General features: G+C 39.7%; 1 protein-coding gene across 3 annotated transcripts in view; it reads left to right on the top strand.

Moving 5' to 3' along the window:
- Positions 1 to 23,606, top strand: part of supt3h (SPT3 homolog, SAGA and STAGA complex component) — a 538,864-nt gene that overhangs the window by 415,518 nt on the left and 99,740 nt on the right. For all 3 annotated transcript variants that reach the window (XM_039749446.1, XM_039749445.1, XM_039749447.1), the window contains exons 8-10: positions 9,418 to 9,530; positions 10,338 to 10,448; positions 15,080 to 15,256. In XM_039749446.1, the coding sequence (XP_039605380.1) occupies positions 9,418 to 9,530; positions 10,338 to 10,448; positions 15,080 to 15,256 (401 nt within the window). The remainder of the gene's footprint in view (positions 1 to 9,417; positions 9,531 to 10,337; positions 10,449 to 15,079; positions 15,257 to 23,606) is intronic.

Below are 23,606 nucleotides of genomic sequence, written 5' to 3'. Positions count from 1 at the left end.
CTATTACAGAGCTGATTGTGTGGCGATTGGGTATTTGGAGAAAGAAAAGTAAGGACAGGAATTGGAGGATAGTACGCTTGAAAGGGACATTACTGCTACAGTAATTTCATCGAAGGTCGCGCACAATCACGCACTGTGTTCCCCTGTTTAATAACGTGCTTTAACTCCTATCATCATGAAAAAGATATCACGTATACATCTCAGTATTTTAATTATTCAGAGAGCCGTAATATCACAAATGTAATGGATTCTGTGTCCTGTCGGAGAAAGAAAAAGAACGGAAGCACGTAGTGATTCACACACATAGAGAACATTGAAGATCAAATACAAAACAAAACATTTAACATGCTATTTTAGTTACGATGGGATTTGAGAAACTAGTAAATTAAACAATTTTAAGATGAAGTTATGTTCTACTTTAATGACAAAATAAACTACGTGATTAAAGTGAATATTTTGAGATTGAAGTTAACATTTCGTGCTTTATTCTTACTCTGTGCCTTTTTTTTCCCACTGTACCCTAATAAGCTTCCATACGACACTTTGACGGTGGGCTACGTCTCGCACAGCGACTTTGATATGTGACAACTACTTTTTTATGTCGGGCACTGTGCGACTTTGTGAACTTAAGCTTGTTTCTCCAACATGCTATGTCACTCGATCAGCTTCCTTTTGTTGATTATACCACTGTATAAACTAACAAATAGTATGTTTGTCTTTGCCTCCACTTGGTATTCGCTGAAATTCTTTTATTTTCCCTCTTGCTTTTGCTTTTGCCTTTTTCACAGAACGCTGAGCTTAAGTTCTGTTTATATTGATTTGCATATTCAAAGAGGTGTAATTCTGGGAGAAGACTGGGTGGGACAGAAGGCCCGTGCACATCCATTAGTTTTCATGCTGATCGGGATTTATGAAGCGGAAGAATGCAGAAGTTGGTGTACGCACAGATTCCTGCATCTGGAATTTTCTGTGTGTAAGCACATTTCGGCTTTTGTGCTTATGTCATGTTATAGTGTGAAGACTACGCACGACGTTATACATGAGGCCCCAGGAAACTCAATAGAAAGACTGATATCTAAAAATGGTAGAGCAGGGGTGGAAATAATGACTGTAAATCTGAGAGATAAATGGTCATAACTGGAACCTATTTTTCTCCATATAATGTAATGGAGTTGAGCTTGATGGCCGTGGGGGGCGGAGTTTCGTGTGACATCATCACGCCTCCCACGTAATCACGTGAACGGACTGTCAACGCAGTACGTAGAAAACCAGGAAGAGCTCCAAAAAGCGCTGAAGAAAACATGCATTATATAATTGAGAAGGCAGCGAAACAATAAGAAGCGAGCGAGTGACATATACAACCATATTCATTAATGCTGCTACTTCGGAAACCAAGCACGGTGTAAACCTAACGTTTAAATTAAGTTCATAGACACGCTGCCGCTGGCGTTTGTCATGCCCACGGGTAATGCGGGATACAAGTTTAATGAGAGGACGCAGGATATAAACGAGTTTTGATCACTTTGTAACTAAGTTAAAATTGCAGGTGAAGGGCTGTGCTTATGCAAATTCCGAGAGACTGTGTTTGTGGGGGATTAGCAGTTAAGGCAGGTGGGGGAGTCACGTCATCATCTCCCCTCCCATTCACCTCATTTTGCTCTGAGCTGAGCTCCGCAGCTAACGCAGTCTTACAGAAGTGACTTTGTGGCGCTGCTACCAAATACTCACAGAAAAATCCACAAGTTAATACACACGCTTTCTCTAGAGTTTCTCAACACTGAATCCTCCAGGCACTACTTACAAAAGGTTACATTGACAATCCTGTTACGTTATTTTTAAAATGTTTCCTTTTCTTAGCACAAGCACAGCTGACAAGCTTCGATGCATGTGCTCCATAACGCGTTAAAAATCACGCATTTAATCACACTTTCAATTCCAAGCAAAGGGGAACTTCTGTCAATGCATGATTTCCTGGTACACCGATTACATTGATCAGCGCTTCCGATTCATTTTACCCTCGCACCCCCTTGGTTTCAGAAGAAATATGAAAAAATATGAGGTTAACACAGAAAACAGATCACCAATTGAATCTTTATGAATAATCGATTCGCCATCAATAATTGTTTTGGTAAAGCCATACTCAGTGTAATCCTCCTTCCATTTTATAAATTTTCCGCCACTAGCCATGATTAAATGAACGGTAAAAAGTAAGAGCGGGAGGTGACTTATTCAGGCAGGCAAGTGACAGCTCAATAGCTCGAATTTGGATATAAGTAGGTTCTATTTAGTCGCCAGAAATATCTTTGGTTGGAATGGAAGTTGAATTTAGTCTTTAAATTTCTATGGTAAAGAAAAGATATAGATATATATAGATATATATATATATAGATATATATATATAGATATATATATAGATATATATATATAGATATATATATATATAGATATATATATATAGATATATATATAGATAAATATGACAACAACACTCATATCAATTACATTAACAATCATGTTACGTTATTTTTAAAATATTTCCTTTTCTTTTTCATTACTTTTTAACAAAATACTTCTCCCCTGTGAAGCTCGGGTGTTTTGCTAATATATATATATATATATATATATATATATATATATATATATATATATATATATATATATATATATATATATATATATATATATATATATACAGTGGAACCTCGAGATATGAGTTTAATTTTTTCCAGCACTGAGCTCGTATAGTGGATTTCTCATATCTAGAACAAACTTCCCCATTGTAAATAATGGAAATCCAGTTAATCCGTTCCACACCCCCAAAAATATCAACATAAAAATCAATTTTCCTAACAAATAACACTAATAAATAATATATACAAGTGGAACCTCGGTTTGCAAGTAACTTGGTTTACAAGTGTTTTGCAAGACGAGCTAAATTTTTTAATTAATTTTGACTTGATAAAACGAGCGATGTCTTGCAATACGAGTAGTATGGATACACTTTGTCTGCTGGGCATCATATGATCATAACTGAGCTGATGGTTCTTCTCTCTCGTGCGCGTCTCTCTCTCTTCTTATCTCTGTCGCTCACGCACGCGTCTCTCTCTCTCTCTCTCTCTCTCCTTATCTCTTTCGCTCTCTCGCGCACGCCTCTCTCTCTCCTCATCTCTCTCACTCGCGTGCCTCTCTCTCCCTCTCTCTCTCTCTCTCTCTCTCTCTCTCCTCTTGTGGGCAATCGTCTCCTATTCTCTGTCTGCATGTCCGCAATATTTTTGGATACACTTATACGGTGAACTGCTGCAGCGAAACAATGAAATCACAAGCACACAAACGCATAGATTCTCACGCTACGGGCAAACAAGGAACACTGAGTGAGCTGACGGGCTGGTAGCGTCAGCTTGGGTGAATCCCCGAGTTGAGGCGGATCGGGAAACGCGTCACGCATAACCACAGCCTGGCTCGTGGCTCTTTACTCGAGCCAATGCTCGTATTTAGATCCGAATTTTTCGCTCATACTTTCCTCTTATCTTGAATTTCTTATTATACAGAGGTGATCGTATCTCGAGGTTCCACGGTGTGTGTGTGTGTATATATATATATATATATATATATATATATATATATATATATATATATATATATATATATATATATATATGTGTGTATATATATATATATATATATATATATATAATGTATCTATATATAATATATATATATATAATGTATCTATATGTGTATGTATGTGTGTAAAAATATATGTATATTATAGTGATGGGTGGCCTCGGCCATTACCCAGCCAGGAAGCCACCTGGATGGAAGGACCGGTGGAGAGAGCATCTACGAGGCACTACCTACCCAGGGATGCTGTAGGGCAGCATTTCTGTGCTGCTGTGGCACCACAGATTCCGGCAGGGCACGCCAGAACTTTTTTTGGTTCCGTGGGAGCCACCAGGAGGAGCCGCAGAGCCTTTCAGTTGATTTCCACTACACCTGGGAGTGATTCCAGGTAATTCCTGATGAACCACATGGAACACTCCCAGGTTTTGAATAAAAGAAGCCGCCTTACTCCATTCGGGGAGCCAGAGTCTGGAGGATCTGGACAAAGCTTGCTAGGAGAGGAGTAGAGGCAGTAGAGAAAGAGAGAAGGAAGAAGCGGAATGAACATTATGTGCTTTGTGCTTGATGTACTGTATTGAGATGCGTAGCAAAAGAAAAGTGCTTCCCTGGAAAGTAAACCTGTGTTGCTTTGGACCTGTGCCTCTGTGCCTGTCTGTGTCCGGATTTTGGGAACTGTACACCCCTGGTGTTCCACAATGTGTATATGTATATATAAAAGCAGTGAGTCAATCAGCTTTGTGTAAGAATCTCATTTCAGCGACCTTTACTTACAGTCTCCATTTTACTTGTCATTAATTCATTTGAATATTGGTATAAATGATAATGTAAATTAGAAAGTCCAACACATTTTGAAGGATTTAGTTAGCTTTGATTTCTTCACTGTCTTTCAGTACATCACAAGCAGTATTGTAATATATTGTGTACTGTTATGTCCATCATTTACATGATTGCCTCTTCTTTGACTTATAATCAAAAACATTTATCCATATCATGTGCCAAGAACAAGCAACTGTTTTCCAGGACACTAACATAACTTTTATATTTGAAAGTGTTTGGTTGTCGCTCTGCTGTCTTCCTTTCCTATGAATACAAGAGGACAATGCCACTTGCAGATAAGCAAAAGACCACTCATCTTCCCAAAGGGGTTAATCTCCGAGCCTCAGCTGTGTCTTGTTATCCTGTGAAATTCTCAGTTTGGAGGGGAGATGAAATACACCCTTGGTGGAGTTGTTTGTACACTTTAAATAGATGTAATCTATTGCCAAGAATGAGACAAAAGTCTAATTCTGATGATGAAAGTTTGGGAATATGTATGACACTTGTCAATAGAAACTCTTCCAAGATGGTACAAGATACAGTATGTGGTTTTCAAGCTTTCTCTAAGTTCACAACATGCATGAACTAGATTGACTAACACTTATGACATCTAAGCTATCTGGTCAAAAGCAAATAATTGTTTAACTGTTCAAGTGGGTAAAGCAAAATATTTGCCAACAACTTTCTTCAGCAGTGATCATCAAGTTATTGTGTTTTTTTTTCTTTTCTTACTTTCCACATTGACAAGAGACATTAACGTGGTGTGCATCACTGTAGAAATCAACATAAAGAATATTTAGCAAATTTGTCAGCTTTTGTTTTCCCCAACCATGTACTTTTCAGTTAAACCGTTCATTTCAATTTGCTCTTACTACACATACTTCTACTTAAGATTTAACTAATAACAAATATAAGTAAACTGTAAGAGCAGTATTCATACAGTATATACCATTCTCTAAACCACTTAATTCAATTCAGGTTTATTCGGCACTGGAGCCCATCCAAGCTGCACTAGGCATGAGGCAATAAAACTACTCTGCACTGGTAGCCAGTGCATTGCAGGGACCACTCAAGCACACACTCATGCCAGTTCAGAGCTGCCACCAAACCTAATCTGCATATCTTTAGGACGGTGATAGGAAACCCACATAGACCCAATGAGAAAGTGAAAAATCCATATGGACAATGACTAGGCATAGGATGCAAACCCAGAACTCTGCATCCTTGAAGCAGCAGGGCTAACCAATGTGTATATGTATATAAATATGTGGGGTTGTTTCAAGTTGAAATCCAAATTATTAGCCACATTCTAAAAGTATATTGCAGATAGCCTACCTAAATTAAATGTTTGTTTGTGTCTGAAAACAGATCATACAATGCCATTGAATTGACAAGAAAAGTATTTCATTGAATAATTCAACTGATCAATGTTTTCTCTTCAGAATCATTTCATTCGCTTCTGTTTCCAGTTTAATATAACAGGCGATAACAGCGCACCCTGCTGGCTATAATACTGGAGCAGTGTACAGAGCTTACAAATACAGTCATATGAAAAAGTTTGGGAACCCCTCTCAGCATGCATAATAATTGACTCTCCTTTCAACAAAAAAGATAACAGTGGTATGTCTTTCATTTCCTAGGAACATCTGAGCACTGGGGTGTTTTCCAAACAAAGATTTTTAGTGAAGCAGTATTTACTGTAGTTTTTTGAAATTAAATCAAATGTAAAAAACTGGCTGTGAAAAAATGTGGGTCCTCTTGTCATTTTGCTAATTTGAATGCTGTCACTGCTCAATGCTGATTACTTGCAACACCAAATTGGTTGGATTAACTTGTTCAGCCTTGAACTTCATAGACAGGGTTGTCCAATCATGAGTGGTAAAAGGTATTTAAGGTGGTCAATTACAAGTTGTGCTTCCTTCCCTTTGACTCTCCTCTGAAGAGTGACAGACAGCATGGGATCCTCAAAGCAACTCTCAAAAGATCTGAAAACAAAGATTGTTCAGCCTCCTGGTTTAGGGGAAGGCTACAAAAAGCCATCTCAGAGGTTTAAACTGTCAGATTCAACTGTAAGGAATGGAATCAGGAAATGGAAGGCCACAGGCACAGTTGCTGTTAAACCCAGCAGGTCTAGCAGGCCAAGAAAAATACAGGAGCGACATATGACAGGATTGTGAGAATGGAGGTGATCTGTGGGTTGTCTGTAACCAAAGACCAGCAAGAACATCTCGCTGCAGATGGTGTATCTGTACATCGTTCTACAATTCAGCGCAATTTGCACAAAGAACATCTGTATGGCAGGGCGATGAGAAAGAAGCCCTTTCTGCACTCACGCCACAAACAGAGTCGCTTGTTGTATGCCAATGCTCATTTAGACAAGCCAGATTCATTTTGGAAAAAAGTGCTTTAGACTGATGAGACAAAACTGGAGTTATTTGGTCAGAACAAAAATCGCTTTGCATGGCGGAAGAAGAACACCGCATTCCGAGAAAAACACCACCTACCTACTGTCAAATTTGGTGGAGGTTCCATCATGCTGTGGGGCTGTGTGGCTAGTTCAGGGACTGGGGACCTTGTTAAAGTCGAGGGTCGGATGAATTCAACCCAATATCAACAAATTCTTCAGAATAATGTTCAAGCATCAGTCACAAAGATGAAGTTACGCAGGGGTTGGATATTCCAACAAGACAATGACCCAAAACACAGTTCGAAATCTACAAAGGGAGAAGTACAATGTTCTGGAATGGCCATCACAGTCCCCTGACTTGAATATCATCGAAAATCTATGGGATGATTTGAAGCAGGCTGTCCATGCTCGGCAGCCATCAGATTGAATTGAACTGGAGAGATTTTGTATGAAGAATGGTCAGAAATACCTCCATCCAGAATCCAGACACTCATCACAGGCTATAGGAGGACAGCGTCTAGAGGCTGTTATATTAGCAAAAGGAGGCTCAACTAAGTATTGATGTCATATCTCTGTTGGGGTACCCACATTTATTCACCTGTCTAATTTTGTTATTTTTTTTTGTTTTGATGCATACAGTAATCCCTCGCTATATCGCGCTTCGACTTTCGCGGCTTCACTCTATCGCGGATTTATGTAAGCATATCTAAATACATATCACGGATTTTTCGCTGGTTCGCGGATTTCTGCGGATAATGGGTCTTTTAATTTATGGTACACGCTTCCTCAGTTTGTTTGCCCACTTAATTTCATACAAGGGACGCTATTGGCGGATGGCTGATAAGCTACCTAATCAGAGCACGTATTACATATTAACTAAAACTCCTTAATGATATACGTTCGCACATTTCAAAGCTCTAACAGCCTGTATTGATTTTTGATTGCTTGCTTTACTCTGCGCCTGACGGAGGGGGTGTAAGCAGAGGGGCTGTTTGCACAGAGGCTGTTTGCTTAGAAGATATGGACGCTTCTCTAAATAATGCTGAAAAGACTACCTTCATATTGATCCCTTCACTGCGGTGGCTTTATCGCGGTGCTTCGTTTACTTAAAAGCACAACGACCCTATTGATTTTTGTTTACTTTTCTCTCTCTCTCTCTCTCTGACATTCTCTGCTCCTGACGGCGCTCGTTTGAAGAGAAGATATGTTTGCATTCTTTTAATTGTGAGAAAGAACTGTCATCTCTGTCTTGTCATGGAGCACAGTTTAAACTTTTCACTAAAGGGTGTTATTTCATGTCTAGAGGGCTCTAATAATGTTAAAATCGTATTTAGAAAGTCGTAAACAGGTTTTCTATGCTCTAACTGCGAAAATATTTATAAATAAAGATTTATAAATAAAGAATCCTACTTCGTGGAAATTCATTTATCTGTCTGGAGCGGATTAACTGCGATTAACAAGGGTTTACTGTGTAACTGTGCATAGAATATTTATAAACAGTGTGGGAGAGTTTCTAAGGGCTTAAAATATATAAAAATAACCATACAAACATATGATTTGTACTTCGCGGATTTTCACTTATCGCAGGGGGTTCTGGAACGCAACCCCCGCGATCAAGGAGGGATTACTGTATTGCATATTTTGTCTCTGCTGAAATCCTACTGTTTCCATAAGGCATATCATATATTAAAAGGAAGTTGCTATTTTGAAAGCTCAGCCAATGATAAAAAAAAAATCCAAAGAATTAAGAGGGGTTCCCAAACTTTTTCATATGACTGTATAAGCGCAAAAGAAGAATGAGGAAATAAATTAATAACTTGTACGCTTACATGTTTCTATGTATACATGTGACTTATAAGTCACCATCAAGTGTGTCTTAAGCCCTAATATTGATTATTGTTGTTGTACATCGTAGTTATAGCATTTCTCCCACTGTCTGATTGATCCATTGAAGTGTTTTTAGATTTTCCTCTCCTAAATAAAAACAAATATATATTCTTTTACCTCATGTGAGGAAGAGTCAGAGTTTATCCATAGTTCATAACTTGTTGTTTTCCTTTAAAATTCCAAGCATCTAGAATTTCATGACTCGCTTTTAGGGAGTTGGCCAGTCATGATTTTAATAGCAGATACAATTTGCTTGCTAATACATGACTTTCCTAAGTGAAATATATGCTTGTAACTGTTCTTATGCAGTTGTCTTCCATTCTGCCGTTTATTCTTTGTGTTCAAAGTGTTCATCATTTTGTTAATTTGTAATGTTTGCATTTACATTATACATGGAGACTGAATAATAAGTAGCCTGTAACTGTGATTGAAAAAAGCAAGGCATGTTTTGACTGTTATCTCCTTCTCATTTGGTTGCAAATTTCTGGGGTTGAATAGTGTGAGAGATTCTGAATTTTTATATAATTATGTGTATAATTTTGCAATTTAAGTAGTAGTTCTTCTCTAAAATATGTATTTGATAAATGTGCTATAGTATTTTCCTTCATGTGGCACTGCTTAGTAATGGTGAAATATACAACTTGAAATTTTCAGTTTTTTCCAATTATCTACTATTCTTCCATCAGCAAAAAAGGCATCAAAGTTTAGAGAGTGGCTCGACTGTAGCAGTATGGAAGTGAAGCCCAATGCTGTTGCCATGGAAATCTTGTCCTACCTGGCCTATGAGACAGTTGCTCAGGTATTCTTTTCCCAGTTGTACCATTTTCTGTCTCTGCTACCTTTATCTTGAAAAGATACAGATAGATAAACGAATGATGGGTTGCCGGGGTGCTTTTACTGATATGCTAGATAAAGTTCAGATAGATAGATAGATAGATACTTTATTAATCCCAAGGGGAAATTCACATAATCCAGCAGCAGTATGCTGATACAAAGAAACAATATTAAATTAAATAGTAATAAAAATGAAAAGAATTAAAATAAAATTCATATTCTCATTTACTCCCCCGGGTGGAATTGAAGAGTCGCATAGTGTGGGGAGGAACGATCTCCTCAGTCTGTCAGTGGAACAGGACAGTGACAAAAGTCTGTCACTGAAGCTACTCCTCTGCCTGGAGATGATCCTGTTAAGTGGATGCAGTGGATTCTTCATGATTGACAGGAGTTTGCTTAGTGCCCGTCTCTCTGCCACATTATATGATACTGCTAAAGTAACCACAATTGTGAAGATGCAAGTCGGATGCTGTGGACTTCTCTTTTGTAATAGCAGATGTGTTCAATGAAAACTTTTGTTTTCTCTAGCAAAAAATAGCCAAGTATTTTATACTTAATTTCGTTTTGTATCAGTTTTATTTCCATATCTGCCATGTTGTGTCTTTTCATCTCCAGACTTTTGTAGAACATCTTAATATTTTGGGAAACAGAAGTGTCTTTGTTATAAGCCTTCCAAGCATACCTAGCATCACAACATTTTTTGCTTTTGATTTAATTATTCCAAGTTGTAGTTTGCTTTTAATAATACATTGTTTTTCACATTTATTTTTAGCTGGTTGACCTTGCACTTTTGGTGAAGCAAGACATGGCCACAAAGGCAGGAGACCCATTCAGCCATGTTATTTCAGCAACTTATATACAACATTATAATACTCCAGGAGAGGTAATGGAAATCTGTTTGTTTTTACTTTACTACAATAATAACAACAAAAGCATGGAATTGGGTTTGTTGAAGGTCATATAATATAAACATCTGTACAGTTGTACAACTTAAAGACAACAGTAAACATTCTCAAACACTTGGACATTCTTCAAATTAGTGTAGAAGACTGTCAAGGTTAAAAGTTATCATAATGTTTCATACAGTTGTGGATAAGAATTTTGCTACCATACGAGGTATGGCAGAAAAGTAATGAGACTGATTTTTTATTTACCAGAGTTTTTATTTTTTTCAAACATCAATGTTATCCCCTTCAAAGTAGTTCCCTTGGGCAGCTACACACCGATGGAGACGTTGTTCCCACTGTTGGTAGCAGTGCTGGAAGTCTTCAACCGGTATGGTCTTCAGCATGTCCGTTACACTCTTTTGGATGTTTTCTAAAGTCGAAATGACGTCCTTTGAGGACATTTTTCAGTTTAGGAAAAAGGAAAAAGTCACACGGACTGAGGTCAGGTGAATAAGGGGGCTGGGGAACCACAGGAATGCCTTTTGAGGTCAAAAAATCTGCTATGGAGAGGGCAGTTTTTCAGCACCATTTTGGCACAGACCTTTCGCATGTGCAAATGTTCAGTCTAAATTTGATGAACAGTAAATCTGTTCAAATTTAATTGTTCACTCAACATTCTTAATGTTAAACAACGGTCTGATCTCACAAGAGTGTTCACACGTTCGATGTTTTCATTGGTTTTCGAAGTTGAAGTCCTCCCTGAATGGTGTTCATCTTCAACGTGTTTTCTGCCTTCCAAAAATGATTTGTGCCAGCGAAAAACTTGAGCTCGGGATAAAGAATGTTCCCCATAGGCCTGTTTTAACTTTTCAAACGTCACACTTGCCGTTTAATGGCACAACGTTGCTCCAAATTCCGCTGTTCCATTTTGCGTGACACACAACCAAAAACACAACTTCGCTAATAGCAGTCACAAAAATCACGTAGTTAACGGAAGGAGTTAAAACTTGCACTGAGCTATGGGAGGGTACTGATACACGGGCTCTATCAAGGACAACAGCGCAGCGTTGCCAGATCGCTTGCAGTGTTGCCAGTCTCATTACTTTTCTGTCACACCTCGTATTTCGGGTTTTGATTGACCTAAGCAGCTTACAAGACAATGAACAAATATGTTGTGGGTGTTGTTAGAAGTCAAGAATTTGATGCCATACACCAGATAATTCAAGTAATGGGCACCACAAATGTGAGAAAAATGTTATGTTTACATGTAAAGTTACTTACTTACTGTCCTTAATTTTTATTTTATTGTTTTGTAAATTGCATTATATTTAATGAGACACAGCTTAACCAAAGATGCAATTAGTGCTACATCCTATATGATTGTGTTTTATCTCAATACACCTTCCACTTTAGGGAGCTATGTGAGCACAAAACCCAATATGAAGTAACCACTCACAGATGTTTCATAAACCTTAACAGTGGCCCACTATATTTATTTTGAATCATCGTTAAACTAGGTACGTACGTGAGAGGTTTCTGTCTAGGGCTTTTTACTGCCTTGCTCTACAGCCCTAAGTTGGATTATATGTTTTTTCCCTTCTATTTTTAATTAGGAGTGAGGTGAAGTGTAGTATAGTATAAAATGTCACAGTAGATTACTTGTGCAGAATGTTGTCCTGTCTTCATTTTAAATAATGCTATTGAGAATAATATTAAATCCAAACCTGTCTGACAAAAGGATAGATTTTTTTCAGGCATAATATAATCATAGGGCATTCACAAATTATGTGTTCAATTGAGACTATTGGTTTATGACATTGTTCAAAATACAGAACCTGTTCTGAATATGTCATTATTATTTTAGTAGAGCTTGCTCTGCACAATGTACAATTTTTATCTGAATTAAACCATGCTGGGCACAAATTGATTAGGAGTGCATCTTGTCCTTGGCAGAGTTGCATATGTTATTCAGATTCAATTTAGCAAGTAACATTTCTAATATTAAAGATCCTCTCAGGGTGAACTCTTTGAACTAAATTCTGGAGATGCTGTCTATGTTGTTCTTAGATACTTTAGTTTCAACATTAGTTTCTTTTAGCAGAGTTTCTAACATGAACATAACAAAAACAAAACGTGCTACTAGTAAATTGTGGTGGCAGTGTAATTGTTCAAAGAAGTAGAACATATTGTCAACATAAAGATGCCCAAAGGTCTAGATACCAAATGACTTCCATGCATTAAATATTGTGTAAGTTGGGGTTGGCAGGAAAAAAATATTATTTTGCATGGGCACAATTAACAGGGACATCATGGCCTTAAGATGTCACTTACAGTGGTACCATACCATACAGTACATGGTTATATGTGTGATGTTTTGCTGTAGTGGTTCAAAATATCCCATGCTTAAACAACTTGGGATGCTTTGTCTGAGTGTGGTTTTTGCTTGGTCAGATTTACAGTTTAGGGCTCTACACAAATAACACAGTAATGGTAAAGAAAGTAAGGCTTTTCAAAAGCAAATTATGTAAAAGTATGATTGTGACTCTTAGACGGGTGTCTTAAGTTAGAAGTTTAGCCTTTGACTACGTGCCATGCAGATGTCAAGTCCAGAGATTAATGCAGTCTTGAGTAGGTTTGTTCAGCTACAGTATAATATGTGTAGACTATGAAAGTCTTTTTAATTAGCAGACACATTTATTTAGGGGTACTTTTGAAATTACAGTGCCTGCTAAAAGGCACTGGAATTGGGTAATACTTAATGCAATCAATTATGTTGTGTGTTATATTTGTTATTAATTTAGACCATTTTGCGGAGATCTGTTTTCACTATGACATTTCTTTTTCTGTTCATCAATATAAAAATCCACATTGATTCAGAGTTTTATAATAATTAAATGTGAAAACTTCCACCGTGGTGCATTCCTTTTATAGGTACTGGATATCATTATATGCATAATAAAATGTTAGTGATTTGAAAGTACAGGCTTTACAAATCTTAGAGTCCAATAGTTAAAACACTACAGATTGTCCCATAGTTAAATAAATGAAAAACTAGAAATCATACAAAACCAAAACTACTTAACTTCTGATAGTGCATGTTCAGCAGTGGATGTCACTGTAAGCAATTCCTTGAAAAAGATCCATGGATGGAGAAGATGAAAGTAGGTAAAAGATATGTTTCTTGGTGAGGTTAAGTTTAGGATGATGTTTATTTTTTCTATGAGGCAGTTTGGGCTGATGTACACTAAAAGAAGGAAACAAAAAATATATCTGCATTGTTAGCATAAATGTGATAGAATAATCATGAAAATAATTGATTGCCTATGGAATGGATGTACAGAGAAAGGCTCAACACCAATCACAGAGTCATATCTAGTAAAATTATCTGAGAAGGAAACTGAGAGCAAGACCATGAGCCATAGAAGAATCAGTTAGAAAGGAAGGACTGAAAGTGGTCCAGTTAAGAACCTCTAATTCAAAGTTTACTTTCTGCTTGTCTCTTCTCTTAGTAAGTAGTACATGTTAACAAAAATCTGATGAAAGGATGAAAGCTATAGGGGAGATCAATTCCTGAAACACAATAACATTTGCTGTGTTTTTTATGCCTTTGAGATTTCATTTTAAGTACACATATTTGAAATCAGTAAAGCAAACTTTATTATAAAATTAAAACTCCATCTTTTGGCCAAGAGAAACTGAGAGCTGAGCTGCCTTTGTAGACTGGCTATTGAATTGTATCTTAAAGTGTGTTGTCCAAAAGAAACAAGGAGAATTGTTTGAGAACTATGCACTCTGGTGCTTTAAAAAAATGGCAGCACTGAGGCTTTAAAGTAATGCTCATTAGCTAAAGAGTTAAGATAGGACTTCTTAGGAATGGAGAGGTCACATGAACCTTCTTGAAGTCCCCAGGGAACAGTACCTGTGTACAGTATCAAGATATATGTTTATGAATAGTATTATAGTGGGGTCAGTACGGATGTCACAAAAACCGAAAAAGTTATGTTAGTATGGAATAGAAAAAGTCTGCTATTGTGATATCCTTAGGTGTAAGCATTTCATAAGGAAAATCACATGTGCTCAACACAGATTTTTTTTTTCTCACTTTTCTTTTGTGATTTAATGCTAATTTATGAGTGAAAGAATTACCTGTTAGAATATTTGACATAACATTAAAATGTCTTAAAATGAAAAATGGAACAAAAAATTAACACATGAATTCCAAACCTGTTTTGCTGTAAACATTTTACTATATGAAATATGCTTGGTTGGTAAGAAATTTGAGAAGGGCAAATCAAGGAGTAGTTGTCTTCCAAGAAAATGACATTCCTTCTTTGGTCTAGGTGTGATAAATGGAAATAGGAGGAAAAGATGAAACAGGTAGTCTCAGGGTCTTTTGTTTTTACCATCTCAAATGACAAATAGTGGTCACTTATGAGTGGGGGTACTAGTTATTAAATTTCTGGGTTGTTAAGATGTTATTCAGAATGTATTTCCTGAATACCATGTACCATTTTTCTTTGTATTTTTAGTATCTTATTTCTTCTTACCCACTCTCAATAAGTACACACTTCAGTTAAATAAGTCCCAAGAAAGAGTAGTGACCAATTTATTTTTCTTTTCTTTTCAGGGGCTGTCTGTATCTGTAAAGACCCATATGGATTCCCCTGAGAACACCCCTCCTTCCACACCCACCACCCCAGCCTCAGGGCCCCAGCATGGAGTGAAGACTCACCCAAGCAATCTTGGAAATGGAGGTGCTGGGCAAGATTCATGCAGCAAAGTTAAACAGAGAAAACGAAAAAAGGTACCAAAACAGCTTGGTAGATGGAATAGTCTCCAGTCTTTTACCAAACAGTGTATGTTTTTATGTGTTAATGTTTTTGAGTCAGACTAAGATTGTTTCTCAGTGTTTTGATGAGTGTGCATCCTCATTTTTTACTTTGAAAGTTTCTTCATTTATTGCAGTAGATTTTGTTACTTGCAAGGTGATGTTCTGAAAGATAACCATGAACGACAAGTCCAGCAGTTTTGGAACGACTGCAAAATTTGTTTGCTGTCTTCCTTAAATTTCAGTTTTGAAGAGTCACTAGGCAACCTGGACATGTCACAAAGACAAAAATATATTTTTATAAGAAATGATGTATTACTAAATTTATTCATATAAAATCTTTAATAGATCATGTTTGTTGAACTTATTTACCAATTATACACTCAGTGCAAACTTCCTGCCTTCTACACCTATCAACATTTCCCGACTCCCAAATAGAATGGTTAGCACAGATACCAGTAAAATTATTGTAATAAAGTGTGTGTGCACAGGGTAACCCACATGCAAGTAACCAGCTCAGCACATAAGACAGTGTGGCTTACTTGCCAAATTCTTATGTAACTGATATATTAAGACACTCTGCACACGTTTTCTCTTGAAACATCATTCAGGTTTGCCAACTGCAATTGCTGTGATTATGCTAAAGGATTTTTGTAGACCAAGCTACTATTACCTTATATAAGGATAATCTCTTCTGATGATCATGTATGCATACAGAAATCATTTGAGAAGGCATTTTGAGCATTTCTCTTGGTAGATAAAACAATCTCAAGTGGATTTTTTTTTCAGAGCGTAACAAATCACTGAATAATACACAAAATTCGTGCTCATAAATATGCAGGATGCTGTTTCACTCTTTGTTCAAAAGTAAGATGAGAATACAAATGCATAACATATGCTAAATACCACATTACTCCAGTAGATGGCTGTGCACATGCATCCTAATGTGGAGTGTATGCCCTCTAAATATGAAGTGTTCGTGCAAAACATGACATATTCATACATTGTTGCATTTTATCACAAAAGTGTAATACCCTGCATTACATAAACATGTCTTCAGTAGGGAAAAAAAATTAAGAAATTTCTTCAAGACACCTTCGAACCCACTTAATCCACACCATGGTTGAGGGTGAGGAGTTGTAAGGGCTGGGGTCAATCTGAGCTAGCATAGGACACAAGGCAGGCACAAACCCTGGACAAGGCCCTGGTGCATCCCAGGGTAAACACACATGCACACACACACACCAAGCATACAGTAGGCCCAATTTAGTGTCACTAGTTCACCTATCCTGCATGTCTGCAGATAGTAGTAGGAAACTCATGCAGACACGGGGTGAACATGCAAACATCATGCCTATGGAAGATGCTAACGATTGCCGAAAAGGTAAAAGTTTTGGATATGTTGAAGGAAGGGAACTGCTACACCGCTGTAGGACGCCATTATGGCATCAATGAGTCCACGATTCTTTTTATTTAAAAAGGAGGAAAAGAATATAAGATCTACAACCGCAGTGTCCTTTAACCAGGGTGCAAAACGAGTTGTAAGTGGACGTAATAAGGCAGTAGTCTGGATGGAATCTGCTTTAGGGATTTGGATTGAAGACTGCCGGGAGAACAACACTGGCGGTGCTGCACAGTTGCCTGAAGTGGCTCCTTTAGAAGAGCTGTAACTCTCTCCTTTGTTGTGCAGTAAATATTAAACTCATCGTTATCGAACAAGTCGTCGTCTCATTGTTGGTGAGTAACCATAATTAATTTTCTACGTACAGTACTTAGTACATGTACGTACATTTAGTGTCACTGTACACACATTTTACTGTTTTCAATTTTCTTGCATTGTACGTATTTATTGCTGGTGGCCTGTCTGTCGTAATGGCTGTAACATGTGTGATATCGGAGACACTCGATATCTTTAAAATAATACGTAGGTTTTACTGTATATAAACAGTGTGTTTACATACATAATTTCAAAGAATCTTACTTAATATCTAAGAGAATACAAAGGCTTTATGCTCTATAACTGTGCAGGAAATGTTTATAATAGTGTGGAAGAGTTTATAAAGGCTTAACATACAGTATATAAAAATAACCATATAAACAAATGGTTTTTACTTTGCGGATTTTCACCTTTTTCGAGGAAGGATTACTGTATATAAAAACATTGGAGTCATTAGTTAAGTATGGTAAGGTTTGTAAGCCCTTTGGAATTTTTTTGATTTTCTGCATAGTTTGGACCTAAATTGTGACCAAAACAAAACTGAGTGCCATTGTAAGCAATGCTGCACATCCTTTCTCTGGCATACATTATCATTAAGTACTTTTAGCCAATGAGTTATTCAGCAGAAGTGCTACTGGGGCTCCTTTATACCAATGGCAGTATGCCTGTACAATACCTCACTGTGACTGTCCTTTTTATCTCTGGCCATGTCAAAGGTTTTCCCTTTTTTTAATAGTTCTAGCGTGTGTTTTAGGGGGATGGTTGTATTTTGCTAATAATATTTTATTTATAAGGTAGATTCCCCCTTGTTGCAAATAATGTTCTAGCTATCTGTCTGTCAGTCTGGATCTAATTAATAAAAATTGATAAAAGATGTAGAAAAACAAATAATAAAATATTATACAATTCTGTTCATTTATTAACTAAAATGATTCTGCATTAAAATATTTGTTGTGAACAGGCAGGTCTTCAAGAAGTACATAAAATGGAAAGAGCTGTGGTGGTAAAGCAAATCTCATTTCTCTGCCCATTGTTCTAATCTCACCCTGCTTGTATTTTGAAAATCCAGACTCTTTAGTAACTAATGCTGGTCAGCTGGATGCTATACAGGTAAATGACTATGCAAGTTCTTTGTACATCTTTCTGTTTAGTTAAAAAAATAAGTTCAGTTAAATCTTTTGGCTTGTCGCACTCGTTCATTTTGAATCGAACATATTGACAAATTGGCGAAGCTTATTTCTTCCTAGTCACCAATTCTTCCATCTGTGCTTTTCTGCATCCAAGCCATTTTTATCTTTGTTATAGTGCATGCCTGTTAATGTGGACACACTGTGGCCAAACTGAAAATTACCTGAAATGAAGAACAGCGGTGTTGCCTTATTTAAAAGGGTGATGCCTGCCCTACAAAGCTAGCAGTTGATCAACCTGAGAATTATATAGATCACCCAAACCTACAACAGTGATGAATGTTTATAGGCAAACAGAAAATCCAGGGTTTGCAAGACTTGAGCCCAATAGGGTGCTGAAGGCTTGCAGGTTTTGAGCAGAATCCTAGCAGCTGCATAAAGCAGTGGAGGTAATGAAGCGATATGAGTGAAGTGTAACTGGGTTCTCTTCATATGGCTGCTGCCATCCTGAGCTGTTCCTGCTGGGCACATGGGAAGGGCATTGAAGTCCACACTCAGAAAACTGTTTGCTTATGTGAGTTACTCGGCCTCCTACTGTGAGGGAGTCTCTTCTCTGCAGCAGGCTTGTATAATTTGAGTTCTTCTATAACAGCAAGAGATAGAATAGAAACATTCTAAGGAGTTGAAGAGATCAGATGGTGCTTACAGGTAGCTTAGTCAATGGGGAGTTGCAATTAACCAACCTAGAAATAATAATTACCTAAAAACATTCTGTATGGTGTCAGAGATGGCTGGGGTGGCAACCCAGGCCAGGACGCCCAGGAAGACCGGAGGAGGGCTTGTGCCCTCCCCAGACCATGTGGGGGCAACCGCCCTGGTACGTTTGTCCTGGCCAGTCTCCACAGTGTCATCCCAGATGGGATGATCCGCCTGGTTCAAGGCAGGGAATCCCTGAATTAAATAATTTTGTGGACAGCCCGGCGCAGCAGGTGTGCCCACACATGTGCGGCGTGCCCACAGCCCAGAGAGTAAGAGTCACCCAGCAGACTGCTACCGGACCGCGGAGGGATGATTCTCACCTGGAGCGGAAGAGAGACAACGGGCAGGGCAAGAGAGCAGCAGGCTCCAACGAACGTGCCGGTGCTGGAGGAGCCCGGGGCGGCATGTTACCCAGTGAGGCCATGCCGAGGACGTTTCCTCAGACAGACGGGATCCGGGAGGTAAGTTCCCTGCTTTCCGGCAACCGTCCCTGAGGGGGCCGCGTTTGTTTTGTGTTTGCAAAGCAGGGGCTGCCCAGATCCACGTCGGTGGAGGGCGCATGTCGGTCTGCGGGGCTCTGGCAGCACGGCAGCAGCTGTGGGAGCTGCAGAGAAGGAGCTGCTGCAGCTCGAGAAAGCCCAAACATGCCGCTGCACCAGGAAGACGAGAAGCAAGCTGGCTGTGGACCGGAAGTACCTCCCCGGGACAAGCATGGGATTTGATGGTGTTGTCTTGTGTGCCCGCCGATGACTGTAGAGAGGCGGGACCAAAGAATGTCCTTGTCATGCCAAGGAGAGACCCGACTGGGCCAGAGAGAGAGGCCCACAGGAAGCAGTCGACACGTGTTGCTGACGGACAGGTAAGCTCACCACCGGCTAGCTTCCTGTCTTTGCCTGTGGCTCTGCGCAAACTGGAGGAGTGCCTTCAGTCCGCAGGGCCTATTCCACAGGTGCTGCATGCCCTCCGGGCAGAGTTTCTGGTACTGGAGAGGAAGGCGGTTGCGTCGATAGAGGTGTTGCGAAGAGATGGTGCGACGCTGAATTCTTCAACCAGGGTGGTACGACGGGGACGGTAAGTGAAGCCGACCCCGTAGAGCATAAGGGAGACCCCACCAATAAGAACCGTGATATTACTGATTGGTATCGAGGGGTCTCCGACAGTGGACGCGGCGGTGAGTGCTGTGTGCAAGGTGAGGGGAGAGAGATTGAGAGGGCTGGCAGGACAAGGGCCCTGGGTCCTAGCGCCCTACGCTCCAAGCCCGCGGCGCTTTCCCATAGCTCTGTAGAGACACAGATGGGATCGGATCTGAGCGTTTGCCATGCAAAGACCCAGACCGTCACGGATCCGAGAGGAAAAGGAGAAATTGAGGGAAGAATGCCGGTTCCTCCGATAAGGGAGGATGTGAGGCATGCGGCTCTCGTCCAGTTGCTGGCCGCCCTTTGCGGGGGCAGAGGGAACCACTAAGGTGAGCAGAGAGGATAGGAATGAAGGCGGTCCCGTCTGTTTCGTCAACAGGAGGGACACAGAACCTTTGGAGTGGGTGCCGACCGGAGGGGGAATGCTGCCAGTGCGCGGCACGACGGGATGCCAGGAAAAGGTGTCCAGGCAGCGGCTCTGCCCCCTTGTTTCTGTGTGTTGCAAGACCGGACCCTGAACGACCAGTAGGACGTGCTTCGTTGGGGACCTGCCCTCATCGGATGGGCCATCTGGCCGGAGGACTCTTCGCTGGTGAAGGGGTGCTGACACAACTGGCGGGGGCTACTGAGGTGCGAGTGGCGCCAACCAAAAGGGCACGACAGCCTCGGAGAGGGTGCCGAAGGAGTAGGCCCCAAGGTGCTGAGTTGGACCCCAGTGCCTCAGGAATAGGACCTACTTCGGAGGTAAGCTGCCCTCACAGGATGTGCCACTCCTCCCGACTGGTCTTCGCTGGCGGTGGGGCACTGTCAGAGATGGCTGGGGTGGCGACCTGGCCGGGACGCCCAGGAGGACCGGAGGAGGGCTTGCGCCTTCCCCAGACCATGTGAGGGAGACCACCCTGGTACCTTTGGGGGCCACGGGTACAGAGCTTTGAAGCTTCACTGTGTAGGGGCACGTGGTCACCGCCAGGGGGCGCCTCTATGCCTTTGGAGCCCTGGACCTCGGCACTTCTGCCACTCCCAAAAGTACTGGGGGGGAAGAAGAGCGGGGACACCCGGAGTGCTTCCGGAGATGCAGCCGGCACTTCCGTCACACTGGGGCATGTCGGTGGAAGATTGCCAGGAAACACCTGGAGCACATCCGGGTGATTATAAAAGGCTGGAGTCTGGTGAGGAGAAGGACAGAGCTTGGTGGAGGATGCAAGGAGGCAGCCTGAAAAGAGTGAGACATTGTGAAGAGGCCAGGACTTTGGGGACTTGTGGGCTTTGTGAGCACTTAAATAAACGTGTGTTGGGCGATTTCAATATGTCTGCCTGTCTGTGCCCGGGTCAGTCTCCACAATGGGTTTTGTGAAGAAAGAATGGGGCATTGTAGAAATGTATTATTTTTTGAGTTATTCCATTTTTAATCACATTCCTAACACCTATGAACAGAACATTGTGGTTTTTAAATTCATGGAGCTATTAAATTAAATATACTTGCATTTCATACATTTCTGTGGGCTGTTGACAGCATTTACTTCGATTGCAGTATGTTTACAGTAGCCATGTGTCCGTGGACTTGTTACTGCAAGCATTTGTTTAATAAGAGGGCAGTTCCTGCATTTGTTTAATTACATGGCTTCTTCTGGTGCCAATTTTATTTTAACTTTTTTGTGATCAAATTTTTACTGAAATACAAAGTAAATGCTTTAAAGGAGAACATTAGCCATTCTGACAAGAATTCCAATATGGTAAAACCCTTTGCTCCGTGCCCCCTACCACCCCAAAACACAACACAACCCAACCCTGCTACATAAAATTTGTAGCTAAAACATAAGTAGGAAAAGAATAAAGAAACCCATAAAGACCGACAGGTGGCGGAACAACACAGCATCGACCCCATTATGAAGAAGAAGAGCTAAGGATTAAGGGTATTGCCAGGACCAGGGTGCATCCATTCTTAGACTAGCTGTACCATACCCATCCATTTATCAATATAAGAGCCAGATGCCCCCTTGATTCTCACTTCTGACAATTCCAAAAGGATCAGGTTAAAAAAGGAAGAGTTCCAGATAGAAAAAGAATAAGGAGAATTCCAGTGAGAAGCAAGGGCAATTTTATCACTGATTGTCCCTAACAGAAATAGTCTCCTCTGGACAATAGACAAATGAAATAAGGAAAAGTCTAGATGTAGGAAAATGTGGGCAAGGGGATGTTAATAGTGTAGATGTAAAAGAATCAGACACCCCAGACCAAAAACTAAACACAGAAGGGCAGTCCTAAAACGTCTCCAAGCAAATCGTTTACTGGGGGGTAACATATAATTGATGAACAACATTAATGATGAGGATTCCTTGAAACCAATGAGGTATTTTTAAAAACTACATTCCATGAAATGTAAGGAGTGGAGAAAAAAGTTTCTGAGCCACACTGACTTAATTGATAGTGAGTGACATGGTGTCTTAAAAAGGATTGCATATAATGTAGATAATGTTTTGTAACCAGGGGACAGAGTAAATGAGAAATTATACAAAGGGTGAGAAGCAAGCGCAGAAAAAATTGGAACTCTATAAGGTTTACAGACTGATTTATGCTGTAAGTAAAAGAAAAAGAAAGATAAGGAGATAGAAAAGGAAGATTTTAGAGTTTGGACTCATCAAGTTTATCACACAGTGTGTGAACAGTTTTACTAGACAGGGGCTGTAATGTAATGAGACCATTTTCATTGTTCAGGGCTGTTGTGTCCTGTTGTGACAAACAGGAAAGTGTGTGGGCAAGACTGGACAAAGTTCAAGGTGCTTCTCCACCTTACGCTGTATTTGTTAAGTGTTAGTGATTGGAGGACCCATCTTGGAAGCCTTAAGGTTACAAAGAGAGAAGGGGAGTTTGGCTATACCCTATTAGACTTAAGCAGCAGACATGAGGGAGGGTCAGCAGGGGTTGATGTCCACTGCCATACTGAACGTAGTTAAACTAAAGGCTGGCAGTTTTACAAATAAAAAAAAAAGTGTAACCTCATTTCACTTTACCGGCACACTCACACATAATTTTATGCCCTAGTGATCATTTACTGTGATATGATGTACACCAAATCAAGGACACAATATTAGAAGAAATGTAAAGATGACCAATGTTAATACAGTACACTATAGCCATGGACATGGGAGAAAAGAGCCATAAGCACCATCATTGGCAGCAGGTCCCCTTAAAGTTGTCAAAGAGTGCCAAATCAAAGAATATGGTTAAATGAAATCACTTGAGCAGAGCAAATGAAAGGAACTAAAGTAGACAGATCTCATTTTTACCCCCTTACTAAGTTTGTAAATAGTGAAACTAACAGTTTGCTGACTCCATTTGTTAAAGAAGTCTATTAACCTTTAAAACTAGCATTCTATTCCTCTTTCTCAGTTCACTGTCTTTGTTCAGGTCTTTATGATATAACTACACTTTATTTGCTCACTTTATTCTATTTTATTTTTGTTTATTCTTTTCTGGTAATGACCAATATTTGCATATTAGTTATTTATCTGTTTATTTGGTGTTTGTGATTCCGGTGTCAGCTTTTATACAGTACAATGTACCCTATTGCAGCCCTCCACAAAAAG

The sequence above is a fragment of the Polypterus senegalus genome, chromosome 3, assembly GCF_016835505.1.
Source record: "Polypterus senegalus isolate Bchr_013 chromosome 3, ASM1683550v1, whole genome shotgun sequence".
Classification (NCBI taxonomy): Eukaryota; Metazoa; Chordata; class Cladistia; order Polypteriformes; family Polypteridae; genus Polypterus; species Polypterus senegalus.
The sequence above is the reverse complement of the archived record's forward strand: the minus strand, read 5'-3'. Positions and strand labels throughout refer to the sequence as shown.